This window comes from Amblyomma mixtum, chromosome 3 (assembly GCF_055824585.1).
Source record: "Amblyomma mixtum isolate Tamu chromosome 3, ASM5582458v1, whole genome shotgun sequence".
In the NCBI taxonomy this organism is placed as follows: Eukaryota; Metazoa; Arthropoda; class Arachnida; order Ixodida; family Ixodidae; genus Amblyomma; species Amblyomma mixtum.
In genome coordinates, this window is record NC_143014.1 from 215941508 (window position 1) to 215956169 (window position 14662).

A 14662-nucleotide genomic window follows, 5' to 3' on the forward strand; every position below is an offset into this window, starting at 1 on the left:
GAAATCGATATTTCTACGGCTGAGATACTCGTATTTTAAATTTATAGAAGTTAATCTTTGTCCCTGCTCTTTGTTCTTCGATTCAGGCTCAGTGCATTTTCCTAGGAAAAATGTACCACTGCTTACGGTTCTAAGCTGTACCGGTTTTGGTCGGACGCTGCGCCGAAGTATGGTATGGTATAGTATGGTATGGTATGGTATGGTATGGTATGGTATGGTATGGTATGGTATGGTATGGTATGGTATGGTATGGTATGGTATGGTATGGTATGGTACGACATGGCATGTACAGGTTGTGGTGTGGCGTGGTGTGGTAGTATGGTATGGCATGGCAGGACATGGCATGTCGTGGCGTGGTGCGGTGGTATGGTATGGCATGGCATGCCGTTGTGTGGTGTGGCGTGGTGGTATCGTATGGTATGGTATGGCACGACATGGCAGGTATGGTTTGGCATACGTGGCTTGACTTGGCATGGCATGGCATGGCATGGCGTGGCGTGGCGGGGTGTGGCGTGGCGTGGCGTAGTGTGGTGTGGTGTGGTGTGGTGCGGTGTGGTGTGGTGTGGTGTGGTGTGGTGTGGTGTGGTGTGGTGTGGTGTGGTGTGGTGTGGTGTGGTGTGGTGTGGTGTGGTGTGGTGTGGTGTGGTGTGGTGTGGTGTGGTGTGGTGTGGTGCGGCATGGTGGTATGGTATGGTATTACATGCGCTATGATAGACGCCCTATTGGGAGGCTCCGAGTCGTGCTATGACGTGCTGCGCAGAAGTAACGCTGTAACCCATTCTCAAAGTCAGACAGACGCTCATTTTCAGCAAAGAGCCTGCAGCAATACCGCCAACCGTCGGACAGCCAAGAAGAGAAGCTCGACCTGTCCACTAATCCCGACTGACGAGCCCACCTTCCCCTTCCCGTTAAACATACTCCCACGTTGTTTTACCGCCATGGCAGCGGTCGCGTAACGGTGGGCGTAACCTGCGCAGGGGACGGGTTCGGGGCAAGGCGCCCTCGGGGCCATCGGCGGAGGCGCAGCCAGCTTCGCAGCGGGCCTGCTGATGTCGGCCAAGGCCCCGCTGAGCACGGAACACGCGCGGTCTCAGTTCCAATCGATGCGCAAGAAGTGGCGCACCGAGGGCTACTCGGTTGTCGGCACCATCTCCTTTGCTGTTCTCATCGTGGCCTTCCTCCTCTTCATGGTCATGATCGCCCGGCTGCTGAGGCACGCGGTGGTCGTCGAGAGCGGCTGCAGGACAAGTAGGGCGCACGCACTCCTCACTCGCATCTGACATGTCCTTCACTCTAGCGTACGGGCGTCGGGCACGTGTGGGCGCTGTGCCGGCATGTCACGCCGGGGTCACAGCAGGGAAGCGCGCTAGCCAGAAGTGATCCTGACGCGACTTGTCCGCAAGGCGCCCATCACGTTCACGACACCAGCACTAAGTTTCTGGTGCGGTTAACGGTTTTCGAAGTTCGAGGTTCGTGCTGCTGCGGCATATAACGCTTATGCGTCATCAGGGAAAGTGCGGTGCCATTCGACTTTTGTAGGGAGGCTTATTTCAGTGAGGTATGGGTCTAGGCTAGTTGGTAAACCATGTTCCACATAAGCAGTGCAGAAAGACACGCACGGGTGAAAACGACTGATGCAGTCGGCCATGGACGGTATCGTCTTCCCCCAACTGTCTTTCTGCCCGAATTGTGTCGAATATGAGAAGCTTTCTATTGCCTTTTTTTTCAGCAGCACTAAATTTGTGATGAAAATAAAAACGATTGATTGATTGATTGATTGATTGATTGATTGATTGATTGATTGATTGATTGATTGATTGATTGATTGATTGATTGATTGATTGATTGATTGATTGATTGATTGATTGATTGATCTGTTAACTTGTTAGCAGTGCTGGTGGTGCTGTTAGCAATGCATACATGGCGGCTTGTGGAGCAGGGCAGGCATCCCCTCAGAACGTGGACCCCGCGACTCCATAATTCTTTTTTGGGTGTGTTTGTGTGATCCTAATATTTTACTAAAAAAATGAGCAGGATTTAATTTTGAGGCAGCCTAATACCTTTTTATTGGCGACAGCTGTGCATAAGCCAACTAATTTCGCTATTTTTTTTATTATTTCACGAGAGTAATCAACGTTGAGCACTCCGAAGGCAAGTCAACCTCGCACTCGGCGTTGTCTTGGTTTTAGTGAAACCGTTGCTTACTCGGGGGTTTCCGCTCACATATTTGGTTCAAAAGTCTTCTTTTAATATTTTAAAGCCGATTTACTAAGGCGACTAGTGGTCTATCATATTGGCGGCAAATTCTCGCGGGCTCTCAATCTCCGCGTGCAGAGGTCTGCACTATGTACTCGGATGCCATGGATTTCAGCCGCCACCTTCACGCGGATCCGTGCTACAGCTTCTACGAGTACGTGTGCGGAGGGTGGACCGAGAGGCGCTTCGACAGCGTACTCGACACGTTGCTGGTGAAGTTCCGGAAGAGCGTGACCGAGCTGGCATTGCGTACCCAGGCGCCGTCACAGTTCCAGAACCCGAGCCAGCGTGCCGCCAAGGCCTACATGAGCTGCATCAACATCTTGCACAAGCATCAGAAGGAGGTGGGCCGGAAGCGCGTTACGAGCGTCGCATTCTCACAAAGGCCATACGTCGCGCAAATAGTCCAGGGCTGCTATAGAATTTTTAGTGAAAGGCTTGTGGCTTATTTAGAGCCTACCGTGCATCGAAAATTCGCGCACGAGCATTTTTCCATGCACCCCCCGCGCTTAGCCGTCTCAACCGGGTACACAGCCTCCAATATAACTCAACAGCAGTACGCCTTAGCCGCTGAGCCACCATGGGGAGCGTCCCTACGTTAGGACATAAAAGATAATACCATGGTGTGTGACATGAGGTGCTCACTCAAAGACCTAGCTGCTCTGTGTGTGTGAAGTTTTACAGTGCAAAGAACTGGTGTGCCATAAATTCTACCTCATTTATAAACTGCTTTGTGAGAACTAGTAATTCTCATCGTCGACAGGTCTTTATTTCGCCTTATAATGAGATACCTTTGTTGCATGTCGTTTCTGCCGCACCATATAAACTTAGGTGAAGTTGTGAACCTTGTGAGGCATGCTATTGTCGCGCGAAGAGGCTGCGAGAAGTTTATTCCATGCAACAGGGCGACAGGCAGCACTTTTGGGCGGCCTCGATGGTTCATAAAAAGTATCCCATGGACAGAAGTTTGCCATTGTGCAACGACAAGAAACTATATATAAGGCCTTCTGCGTAAGTTTCATCAACGTGCGAGTAGTCTGCTTGAACTGCAAACTGTCGTTCCTCGCATCGAAATCTTCCTAAAGAAACATTCCTGGGAAACAATGCTCGAAGCAACCTTCTTTAAGCGAGCGACTTCATTAACTTTTGAACTGCACCATATACCAAGCAGCACGAAATATAAAAATATCAAAAAAGAGCCTCACACGACGCGTTTCGTGCTCACGAGTTGGGCATATGCTAGTATAAGAAGCATAGCACTGCAGCTAGAGTGCGTAAAAATATTACTTCTACACCTACCACACTCGCAATGTCATTACCGGAAGTACTGTTTCTCTTTCACCTTAACACTCTCTTTCACCTTTCACCATAACAGGTTCAGATGACTAAGTTTTTGCAATATCTAATTTAGCGAGGAAATCTACCAAAATACTCATAGATGCTTCTCAAGTAAACATCACCATGGCTATCCATTCCGCATTTGCATGTGCAGCATAAACCCAATTGCATTTAAAATGTAAACCCACTGGGTATTCGTTTTGCACGTGCCAATACATTTTGCCCCGGTACAAAAAATTACAGACATCGGTATAAAGGATCGGGCAAGGCCACTTCAACAAGATCTCTCTAAAACGATCTCCTTGTTACACTGGTTAAATATTCCATTGAGGACCGCGTTGTATAAAATAAAACGAGTTGCTTGGATGATTTCGTGAAAATAACCATGCCTTCCATCGGTGACATGAAAACAGTTGGCACAGCAACAACCGGTAAAGCTCTTGTCAAGCGTAACCGACAAACTGTAGGTAGAAAAGGATCCTCTACATCACGTAAGAGGTTGAAACAGTGAACAACTCGACGCAGATGCGGTCAATAAACACCACCGGAGCATACGCGGCTCAAAAGGTTCACCTGACTATTTTGCGTGTGAAATGAGGCTCAGATAAAAACCGTAAAGGCTTGTGTAGCTTTTGTATATTCATGTCGGAACAGTGCGAAACCTGGAGCACATATCACACTTTGATAAAAAACAATTGTCTTGCCGCCCACTTTCCTGTTCTGTTTTTTGTTGTTTTTTTCTCGCAACTACTTTTTCTGCAGCTTCAGGTATGGGTCACTATCCTTGTAGTCTTTCAGCGGCACCCCGAGCTACTTTGTTGGAGTCGATAACAAACTCGCGTTTTCAGATGTCCGTGTGTGTGTTTTAAAAATAGGAAACTGTAAGATACTGGTATATAAGTATTGAATGTATTGGTGCATTATTCAGATATGTAGCAAAATCTTTCTTTTAATGCGTTTCCATTGCTCGCATCGAGCAGTTAAGAGTGCCACAGAAAACTAATGGGGAACGCTTTTGACGATAGCAAAATCGTTAATAGCAAAAAAAAAAATGCAAGCCTGCCGACGGGAGATTTGCGGATGTATTGATTCTTATAGCGAAATTTTACAAGATATGAAAAAAATTGCGCTCATAAACTCTTTCCGTTCAAAAATCTTTTTTTTTTCAGAATTGTTGAGTATGTATACAGAAGAGCAATGGCGACAAGGGAAACCCTTGTTGCGCTTAGCGTTGAACTGGAATCCTCTCACTAAGTAATTATTTAACGATTAACGTAGTATTGTGCATATTGCAAGATTGTAAGCCTTGTGTACACCCTCAAGAAGGACCTATCAAACATTTACATGCCCGAGTAATGCAAATAGAACTTCGTGTGAGAGCTGGTCAAGTGCCTTCTGCAGATCAATCTGGAGCATTCCTACGACATTACTCATGCATTCGCAGAATTCTAGTACATTCTTGACTATATTTCATCGTTAGTAACGATTTATTGACCTCCTATGCCGCTAGCCGTGCCATGGCATGGCCACCGCCGCAGCCTCTATATAGCGCAGTTTGTTCTAAGTGGTTGTCTCTCGCGCCTAGGTTTGTAAGTCGTCGTCGTCATCCCCATCTTTGATCCTTCTTTATGCACGTCCCAATGCTGGGCGCCAGAAGCGCTGCCCCCATGGCTATGCAGTCGGGCCGGTGTAGTCAAGAGACTGAAAGGCTCGCCTCTGTCGCCAACGGGAGAGATGGTTGCCCAGCGCATACCTGAGCCCGAAGAGGAGCCGTCGCGAGCTATGGCGCGTCAAGCAACGAAAGATAAGCGACGGAACGCGGTGGCAAGCAAAACGCCCCAAAAACGGCGTTGCAAGCCGAGCACGCAGTAGCTAAAAAAAGCGGCTGATTCCGGAGGTCCTTCAAGCTTCAAAAACAGCCAGAGAGACCATGCTCTCTGCCTAGTTCGAAAGAGACAAGCGGGGCAAGACACGAGCTCGTTAAGTAAAATCCCCGGCCAATACTCGTGCGCGGCTATCACTGTATATATATAAGGCGTATCGGAATGTGGTGCACGTTTTCCTGGGACGCATTTCATTCTTTGCCCTTCTCAGTTCGGCGCGATAGACTAATTTCAGGCTAGACTACCAGATGTCATCGTCTTCTTCGCTGAGCGCCAACCGCTGGTGCTTCTGGAACCAAAGGTCCGTCTTAGAAATTGAACATTTTTTTTTTCCTGCCACTCGCTTTAAATTTGTGGCGTCAAGGCCAAAAAGGGCTCCGTGATCATCGTCAGAAACTGAACGACGGTGCCGCCTAGTCTCAGGGATTGACGAAAGAACTTCGCACCGTGATTTCCTTGCGAAAGCGACTGGCGACATTTAATTTCATTTTAGTGCAGAATAGTGGCCATTCTCCGCATTTAGCCGCTCTCCGTCCGTCCGTCCGTCCATGTCTGTCTGTCTGTCTGTCTGTCTGTCTGTCTGTCTGTCTGTCTGTCTGTCTGTCTGTCTGTCTGTCTGTCTGTCTGTCTGTCTGTCTGTCTGTCTGTCTGTCTGTCTGTCTGTCTGTCTGTCTGTCTGTCTGTCTGTCTGTCTGTCTGTCTGTCTGTCTGTCTGTCTGTCTGTCTGTCTGTCTGTCTGTCTGTCTGTCTGTCTGTCTGTCTGTCTGTCTGTCTGTCTGTCTGTCTGTCTGTCTGTCTGTCTGTCTGTCTGTCTGTCTGTCTGTCTGTCTGTCTGTCTGTCTGTCTGTCTGTCTGTCTGTCTGTCTGTCTGTCTGTCTGTCTGTCTGTCTGTCTGTCTGTCTGTCTGTCTGTCTGTCTGTCTGTCTGTCTGTCTGTCTGTCTGTCTGTCTGTCTGTCTGTCTGTCTGTCTGTCTGTCTGTCTGTCTGTCTGTCTGTCTGTCTGTCTGTCTGTCTGTCTGTCTGTCTGTCTGTCTGTCTGTCTGTCTGTCTGTCTGTCTGTCTGTCTGTCTGTCTGTCTGTCTGTCTGTCTGTCTGTCTGTCTGTCTGTCTGTCTGTCTGTCTGTCTGTCTGTCTGTCTGTCTGTCTGTCTGTCTGTCTGTCTGTCTGTCTGTCTGTCTGTCTGTCTGTCTGTCTGTCTGTCTGTCTGTCTGTCTGTCTGTCTGTCTGTCTGTCTGTCTGTCTGTCTGTCTGTCTGTCTGTCTGTCTGTCTGTCTGTCTGTCTGTCTGTCTGTCTGTCTGTCTGTCTGTCTGTCTGTCTGTCTGTCTGTCTGTCTGTCTGTCTGTCTGTCTGTCTGTCTGTCTGTCTGTCTGTCTGTCTGTCTGTCTGTCTGTCTGTCTGTCTGTCTGTCTGTCTGTCTGTCTGTCTGTCTGTCTGTCTGTCTGTCTGTCTGTCTGTCTGTCTGTCTGTCTGTCTGTCTGTCTGTCTGTCTGTCTGTCTGTCTGTCTGTCTGTCTGTCTGTCTGTCTGTCTGTCTGTCTGTCTGTCTGTCTGTCTGTCTGTCTGTCTGTCTGTCTGTCTGTCTGTCTGTCTGTCTGTCTGTCTGTCTGTCTGTCTGTCTGTCTGTCTGTCTGTCTGTCTGTCTGTCTGTCTGTCTGTCTGTCTGTCTGTCTGTCTGTCTGTCTGTCTGTCTGTCTGTCTGTCTGTCTGTCTGTCTGTCTGTCTGTCTGTCTGTCTGTCTGTCTGTCTGTCTGTCTGTCTGTCTGTCTGTCTGTCTGTCTGTCTGTCTGTCTGTCTGTCTGTCTGTCTGTCTGTCTGTCTGTCTGTCTGTCTGTCTGTCTGTCTGTCTGTCTGTCTGTCTGTCTGTCTGTCTGTCTGTCTGTCTGTCTGTCTGTCTGTCTGTCTGTCTGTCTGTCTGTCTGTCTGTCTGTCTGTCTGTCTGTCTGTCTGTCTGTCTGTCTGTCTGTCTGTCTGTCTGTCTGTCTGTCTGTCTGTCTGTCTGTCTGTCTGTCTGTCTGTCTGTCTGTCTGTCTGTCTGTCTGTCTGTCTGTCTGTCTGTCTGTCTGTCTGTCTGTCTGTCTGTCTGTCTGTCTGTCTGTCTGTCTGTCTGTCTGTCTGTCTGTCTGTCTGTCTGTCTGTCTGTCTGTCTGTCTGTCTGTCTGTCTGTCTGTCTGTCTGTCTGTCTGTCTGTCTGTCTGTCTGTCTGTCTGTCTGTCTGTCTGTCTGTCTGTCTGTCTGTCTGTCTGTCTGTCTGTCTGTCTGTCTGTCTGTCTGTCTGTCTGTCTGTCTGTCTGTCTGTCTGTCTGTCTGTCTGTCTGTCTGTCTGTCTGTCTGTCTGTCTGTCTGTCTGTCTGTCTGTCTGTCTGTCTGTCTGTCTGTCTGTCTGTCTGTCTGTCTGTCTGTCTGTCTGTCTGTCTGTCTGTCTGTCTGTCTGTCTGTCTGTCTGTCTGTCTGTCTGTCTGTCTGTCTGTCTGTCTGTCTGTCTGTCTGTCTGTCTGTCTGTCTGTCTGTCTGTCTGTCTGTCTGTCTGTCTGTCTGTCTGTCTGTCTGTCTGTCTGTCTGTCTGTCTGTCTGTCTGTCTGTCTGTCTGTCTGTCTGTCTGTCTGTCTGTCTGTCTGTCTGTCTGTCTGTCTGTCTGTCTGTCTGTCTGTCTGTCTGTGTCTGTCCGTCCGTCCGTCCGTCCGTCCGTCCGTCCGTCCGTCCGTCCGTCCGTCCGTCCGTCCGTCCGTCCGTCCGTCCGTCCGTCTGTCTGTCTGTCTGTCTGTCTGTCTGTCTGTCTGTCTGTCTGTCTGTCTGTCGCTATCCGAACAACTGCCATACGTGAGCACTGCATCTGAACACCGGAACCGAGGTGAAGACCGAACTGCACCTAATTCGCATTTTCCCTAACTACGCAAATCGACCACCATTTCTTTTTTCACTTGTCTTATAACAGACCCGTTCTTCATGGAAATGTCCTCTTTGTCGATAGCGCGCGGGGATTATCGACGCAGGCCAAATTCATCTCGTCCTCAGTGTCCCTTTGATATTGAGGTTGCCCTGCACCGCAGCGTGGCAGTGCTCTTGCCTTGAAATCCAAGCATAACGCGGCTACTTTATACCTTAGCGTCTACCAAAACCGTTTGTAAGGGTCTTTTAGAGACACCTTGAGTTGGCGTACAGACCAAAATCGATCTGTGACGTAAGCAAGATGCGGTGTTGCTGCTGTCGCCGGCTGTGACGACTAGGGGTAAGTAAAACTTGGGGGTGAAAAGTAGGCTTAGCTGCCATAGAAATACATGGCAGCAAAAGTTTTTAAAGGTTTTCTGATTTCACAGTGCAACTACGATGTCGTGCCTTCCTGAAGAATAGCCGCGTTTATCCTAGCACAGATTATGAAAGTATGAGGCGTCGTTTCTAAGGCGATGTATTTTAAAACACCTACGCATGGGAGTGACTCCCGGCTGGGGGCACGTCGAAGGAGCACGGCCCATAGAAACTCATGTTAGGAAAACACTCAGAAATATTTTTCTCGTTCCACAGAGTACCCATGAAGACGGCTGATTGCTAACAACAATAGGCGAGTGCTTTTTAGAATAGTGTGACAAAGTATGGAACGTCATTTCAAAGCTATCTCTTTAAAACCCCACGATAAATGGGTTGTGAAGCCGGACATACCCACAAAGCCCTCTATCCGCTGGGTGTTTCCCCGAATCACGCAAGCGTCTCGTGTAGTCCGTGATTCCGCCGCGTGCGCCACATTTGCGCAGTATTGCAGTGGTTCAAATTAGACAGCCTAGACAGCATCACCCGAAAAGGCAGTTTGAAAACGTCATGTCAAGCGCACGAAAGAGAACCATGCACTGTAGCAGACGGCGCTGCAGACGACACACCGGCCGACTCCGGCTCCGGCGTCTGCCAGCGCAACCTATGTATGTAATCACGGTGTTAGTCGTCTGATACAGTGTGCGGCTCGTTTGTCGGGCTTTTTGAGGACTGTTTTCAATGTAAACAATGCTATCGTTTGGACGGCAGTATTTGCGAAGTAATGAAGCGTGCGCGGCAGACATGTCAGACTGCAAGAGAAGCTTGCGCAATCCGGGGAAACATCTAACGGATAGAGCTCCTTTTGGGGGTATGTCCGGCTTCATATCCATAGTGGCGTTTTACAATGGAAGTTTCTGATTGACGTAACACACTTTGCCACACTCTTCTTGAAAGCACGCGCCAACGGTCAACTCGCGGCTGCCTCCATGGGTACTCTGTGAAACGAGAAAAATATTTCTGAAAGTTTTGCTTACTTGTCTTTCTACGGGCCGCACTCCCGTTCCGTACCCCAAGCCGGGAATCACTACCATGCGTAGGTGTTTTAAAAATACATCGCCTCTGAAATGACACTTTATACATTCAGAATCTGTTCTAAGATGAACATGGTTATTCTTCACGAAGGCACGATATCGTAGTTGCACTGTGAAGTCAAGAAACTGCTTTAAAAACTTTCGCTTCCATGTATTCCTATGGGCGATAAGTTTACTTTTCACCCCCAATCGGATACGCCTGCCGCGAACCGGCACTAGTCACACTGTTCAAACCGCATCCTTCACAACTATATGCTAGCACTCCAAGGTCATCTGGCCCATGCATGTCTGCTAGTGTACTGGGAGGGTGCAGTGCAGCTATACTGGCGTCACTTCTTCGCCCGAGGAACCAAAAAGAGTGCTTTGTTTTTCGTACTTTACAAACAACAGTACTCCTTGTTCTTCATAAAAGCATTTGTTACAATAATGCAGGTGGGGGAGCTGAAGGCCATTTTGTTCAACGCGGAGCTTCGATGGCCACAGGTAGCGTCGACAGGAAACGTGGCGTCTCCTTTTCTCTACCTGTGTAAAGACTGGTCGTTGCTTTTCCTCGTGGGCATTTTCGTGGAACGTGGCGGGAACTACATAATCAGTCCCACGGGACAGTTCTCCAAAGTGTTAGAAATTTGGGAGACAGCCTTGTACAACTCGAAGCACAACAGGCTGTTCGAGATCCTATACAACGACCACGTCAGCGACGAATCAAGCGCCGTCACTTACATCGAAATGGCCATTATAGAAAACCGAACGATCAGTCATCTCCGGGGTGTTCCGGCCAGAGACGACGACGAGGAGGTGCTGACCTCGGACTTGTTGTGGGATCTCACGCCACACCTCGAGAGGAGCGCACTCTTCTGGTACGACGCATTGAAGAACCGGATTGGCATTCTTCCAAGCTCGGCAGTGACGATCAGGGTCAGACAGGCCTCCTTCGTGCGCGCCTTTCTGGACCTGTCACGCGTGTACGGCGAGACCAATTTCATGCTCTACATGGGCTGGGTGGTGGCGCTGCTGTTCTCCATCTACACGGACAGCGATATGATGACCGAGTTCTACTACGGGACGCGCGACGCAACCGAGACTATGCACAAGCGCTTGTGCTTCGCCATGGTCCAGAGGACGATGGGCTTCGCCTTCAACGCAGAGTACGTAAACACCATCGTGTCAGCCGGCGTGCGCACCGACGTGGCAACCATGGTGAGCCACTTGTACGGTGCCTTCAGCGAGAGGCTTACGCGCCCAGGCAGCGTGTTCCCAGCGGAAGTGCAGCTGCCGGCCTATGACAACGGCACAGGGGCCGTGTTCGAGTTCGTGGATCGTTCGAGCAACGTCTACCTGACACGCGTCTTCAGCTCCTACACGGACATGTCGCCGCTGCTGGCGAAGACCTGGGAGGCGGTCAACAAAGGATTCTCCGTGGTGCTGCCCACAGACGTGAGCCCGTGGCCTCTGGAAGTCGTCATAGACAAGCGCACCGGCCGCAAGACAACCGCGCTGACGCGCCAGCAGCACTATCCCAACGACGACTTCTCACTCATGCCGTACGCGTTCGCCTTCCCCGTGTACGATCCGGGGGCACCGCTGAGCATCCGGTACGGCGCCCTGGGTTCCGAGGTGGCCTCCGCCATGGCTGAACTGCTCTTCACAAACAAGAGCTCGTGGAACGAAAGCGCCTCGGACGGTATTTTGGACGAGGTCACATGCTTTTTCCGCAAGACGCACGACAGCTGGGAGAGTATCTCCGACGTCGAGTGGCAGATCCTCTACAGACTGGCCTCGGTGGGCGCCCTCTGGGAGGCGTACAGCATCGCCAGCACCGACACGAACGACTACCTCGGCGGCCAGGCCCGCATGGAGGCCGACCAGCTGTTCTTCTTCTTCTGGTGCTACCTGCAGTGCGGGGAGCCGGCCGGCCAGCACTCGTGCGACGGGCCGCTCAGACACCTGCGCGCTTTCCAGCGCACCTTTCAATGCGGCAAGGGCTCGCACATGGTCATGGACTGGCGCTGCACCTTCTTCGGCGATAGGCAGCAGGAGACGACGACCACCACTGAGGCCACGCCAACATGAGCGCCTCGCGACGCGTGGCGTTTCGCACGCTCCCTGTCGGGACTGGATAGAAAATACACATGCATGCGCCTAAGTATCGAACACTCCGTAAATTGCGGCATTGGAAGTTGCTGCTATATGTCGCGACGTTCTAACAAAACAATCAGAACTTTATGCAGCATCTGAGACCAATTTGGGAGTTTATTTCAGTCAAAGTGCCGTTTACTACGATTTCCATGTGTTATCCTACGTAAAATAAATTATTCTCTCTTTGCAGGCCGGTTCGCATTCCTTAGGAAGCCTGATGTGCATTCCCGGTCCACAAGGAACACTGCACTGCTGCTACTATGGCTACTATGGCAACTTACGGATGCAGTTGTCATATTTGCACACAAAATAATTACCGCTTCTATTTCAGGGACCATGGCCATTATACGCCTTAGAGAAGGGCTCTGTTTTAACAGCGACGTCTGTATGGACATTGCTCTACAAAGTCATTGCGTCGACGTCGGTGTCGTCCGCGCGCGCTGTGCCCAACAACCTATGACTGCTTTCTGCACCCGGCTACTCCAGTCAACGCCGCGCCTCCGCCCGGCATCCTGACGCCTTCCATAGCTGCGCCTTTCATGCCGTGCGCCCGCCTTGCTGGCAATTTTCACTACATAGAGGGAGCGCCTAAACTGACCTAACATGGCGCTGCGGAGTACTGCTGCTCGGGTCAGCCTATGTAGAAGTGAGCTTGTTTTAAAAATTCACGACGAAGAGTTTTTTTTTTTTCTTCGATAGTGCTTGCCTCGTGTGAGCCGAAAAGTCTTATTTCTCGACTGTGTGAAGGAATGAACGAGAGATAAAGAAGGAAAAATCGCTGCCTCTCGCTTGAAACCATCCGGTGTATAAGCGTTGCGCTAGACAGAAGACGCGCTTTTGGTACAATTTCCAATCTGTGCCATCGCCGGCGTCGCCACATCTACAACTGCCAAATGACAAACGTAGAAGCGAAATTTTTCGCACTAAGCATTACAGACGAGCAAGGCCTAACGATTGTCAAGCTGCTTGCGCACAAAACAAGCCAGAAAATTGGTTTGGTTTGGTTTTGGGGGTTTAACGTCCCAAAGCGACTAAGGCTATGAGAGACGCCGTAGTGAAGGGCTCCGGAAATTTCGACCACCTGGGGTTCTTTAACGTGCACTGACATCGCACAGTACACGGGCCTCTAGAATTTCTCCTCCAAAGAAATTCTAGCCGCCGCGGCCGGGATCGAACCCGCGTCTTCTGGGTCAGCAGCCGAGCACCATAGCCACTGAGCCACCAAGGCGGCTGAGCCACCAAGGCCAGAAAATTGGTCACTTGCTGATGCTTCAGTTGTAACTGCTAAAGCTGCTCCCTTGTGGCTTTCTTCGCGCAGCAGTTGCGGCCTATAGCTCTTCAATGGGAAGCACTCGCTCATTCTCTTTCTTGCTTGCGTCACAGATTCTGTCAACGCGCTATTTTTTGAGGTTCATAGTCACACGTCACGTGGTGGCAGAAAAAGGCACTAGAAGCTCTTGTCCCGAATTTGTGGCGATGTTCAACGGATCAATTAACCGCGTTGTGTGCTGTCATCAAACGAGGCCAGCACAGAAATACGAGATTTTTTTGGATTTGCCAAAGCACTGCGTATTTCCAAAGCAGTTTGTCGGTAAGCAGGGAATACAATGAAAAAAGAATGAATGCAAGGCCGCTATACTGCAGTTCTATTCCAGTTCTATTCGATTCTCACCATCCGTTCACGTGGCTGACTGATATCAGTGACAGCTAGCGAGAGTATGGGGAAAAAATGAACTGCAACAAAAAAGTCAGAATGAGACGGAATAGGAATGAAATTATATAGTATCACCGACCTCTCTCCATTGATGAATAGGCATCGCACATGCATGACGTAATAAGGCCTGTCATTACAGACACAGTCAAGCACGAATCTATTCGCGCTTGAATTGTGTCCGTTTAATGGTGTGTGCTCAGTGACGTTTCTTAACAAAATTTCACCTCGTATATCCAAGGGCACTTCTAGTCCTAGGAAATCCTCTTTTAAGGACGGTGCTGGATGTTGACCCCACGGCCATGGTCCTGCAAGCGTTTCGCTACTTTGCGGAAACTTTTTATTTTCATTGCTGATTGCTGGCTCCAGACAACTCACGCAGCGACTTTTAGCGGATGTTATAATCCGTGATAGAGGAAAATTCCACGTAACAGCCCTCCCAAGGTACATTTTTACAGCAAACATCAGATAACGATGTCTGAATATGCCGGCGATCCGCTTATACAAAGGGGGAAACAACGTGGTTACGGGCATGCCGATTCTTCTTAGACTAGTTCGCGGAACCACCGCAGCATGGCATCGATTACGTGAAAATCGCAAGCATAGATGAGTGTGCGACCGTGACCTTCCATTCATTTGAATGGGCTGTGTTGGGTAGGGCTGGATGTTTAAGCTGTACATAATATTTGCTGTTCTTGTACGAATGAAACGGAAGCGACGGAGCATATTCTTGTCCAGCAAGAGGCCCTCCGGTGCCATTAAACGAGGGCAACGAAGAAATGCGAAATGCTCTGGAGTTGTCAAATCATTTTGCATTTCCAAAACAGACTCTCCCTGCTGAGCGCCGAAAAAAGTTCACATGCAATAGACAGATTTAAAAGAGAATTTCCGCAGCTCGTATATGAGGAAATAGCTCTGCTCTCGACAGCACCCACTCCTCTTCCAGCGTGCATCATTACTGCTCGGGCTAATCGAGACAACAATCGCATTTCCAAGAAGAGAGT

General features: G+C 49.7%; 2 protein-coding genes across 2 annotated transcripts in view; one reads left to right on the forward strand and one right to left on the reverse strand.

The window, feature by feature from the left end:
* The window catches only part of Lim3 (Lim3 homeobox protein), a 134416-nt gene that overhangs the window by 71598 nt on the left and 48156 nt on the right, over positions 1 to 14662 (reverse strand). The gene's annotated exons all lie outside the window — the stretch shown is intronic.
* LOC149353662 (uncharacterized) lies at positions 2346 to 11881 on the forward strand. The gene is made up of 2 exons (XM_089585136.1): positions 2346 to 2600; positions 10244 to 11881. The coding sequence occupies exons 1-2, from the start codon at positions 2346 to 2348 to the stop codon at positions 11879 to 11881; spliced, it is 1893 nt and encodes a 630-aa protein (XP_089441262.1).

Bases quoted from the DNA above. Each gene is read 5' to 3' on its own strand.
- LOC149353662 (XM_089585136.1), top strand. From the start codon at position 2,346: ATGTACTCGGATGCCATGGATTTCAGCCGCCACCTTCACGCGGATCCG. The intron at 2,601-10,243 runs GTGGGCCGGAAG...ACAATAATGCAG, and splicing joins TGCACAAGCATCAGAAGGAG to GTGGGGGAGCTGAAGGCCAT.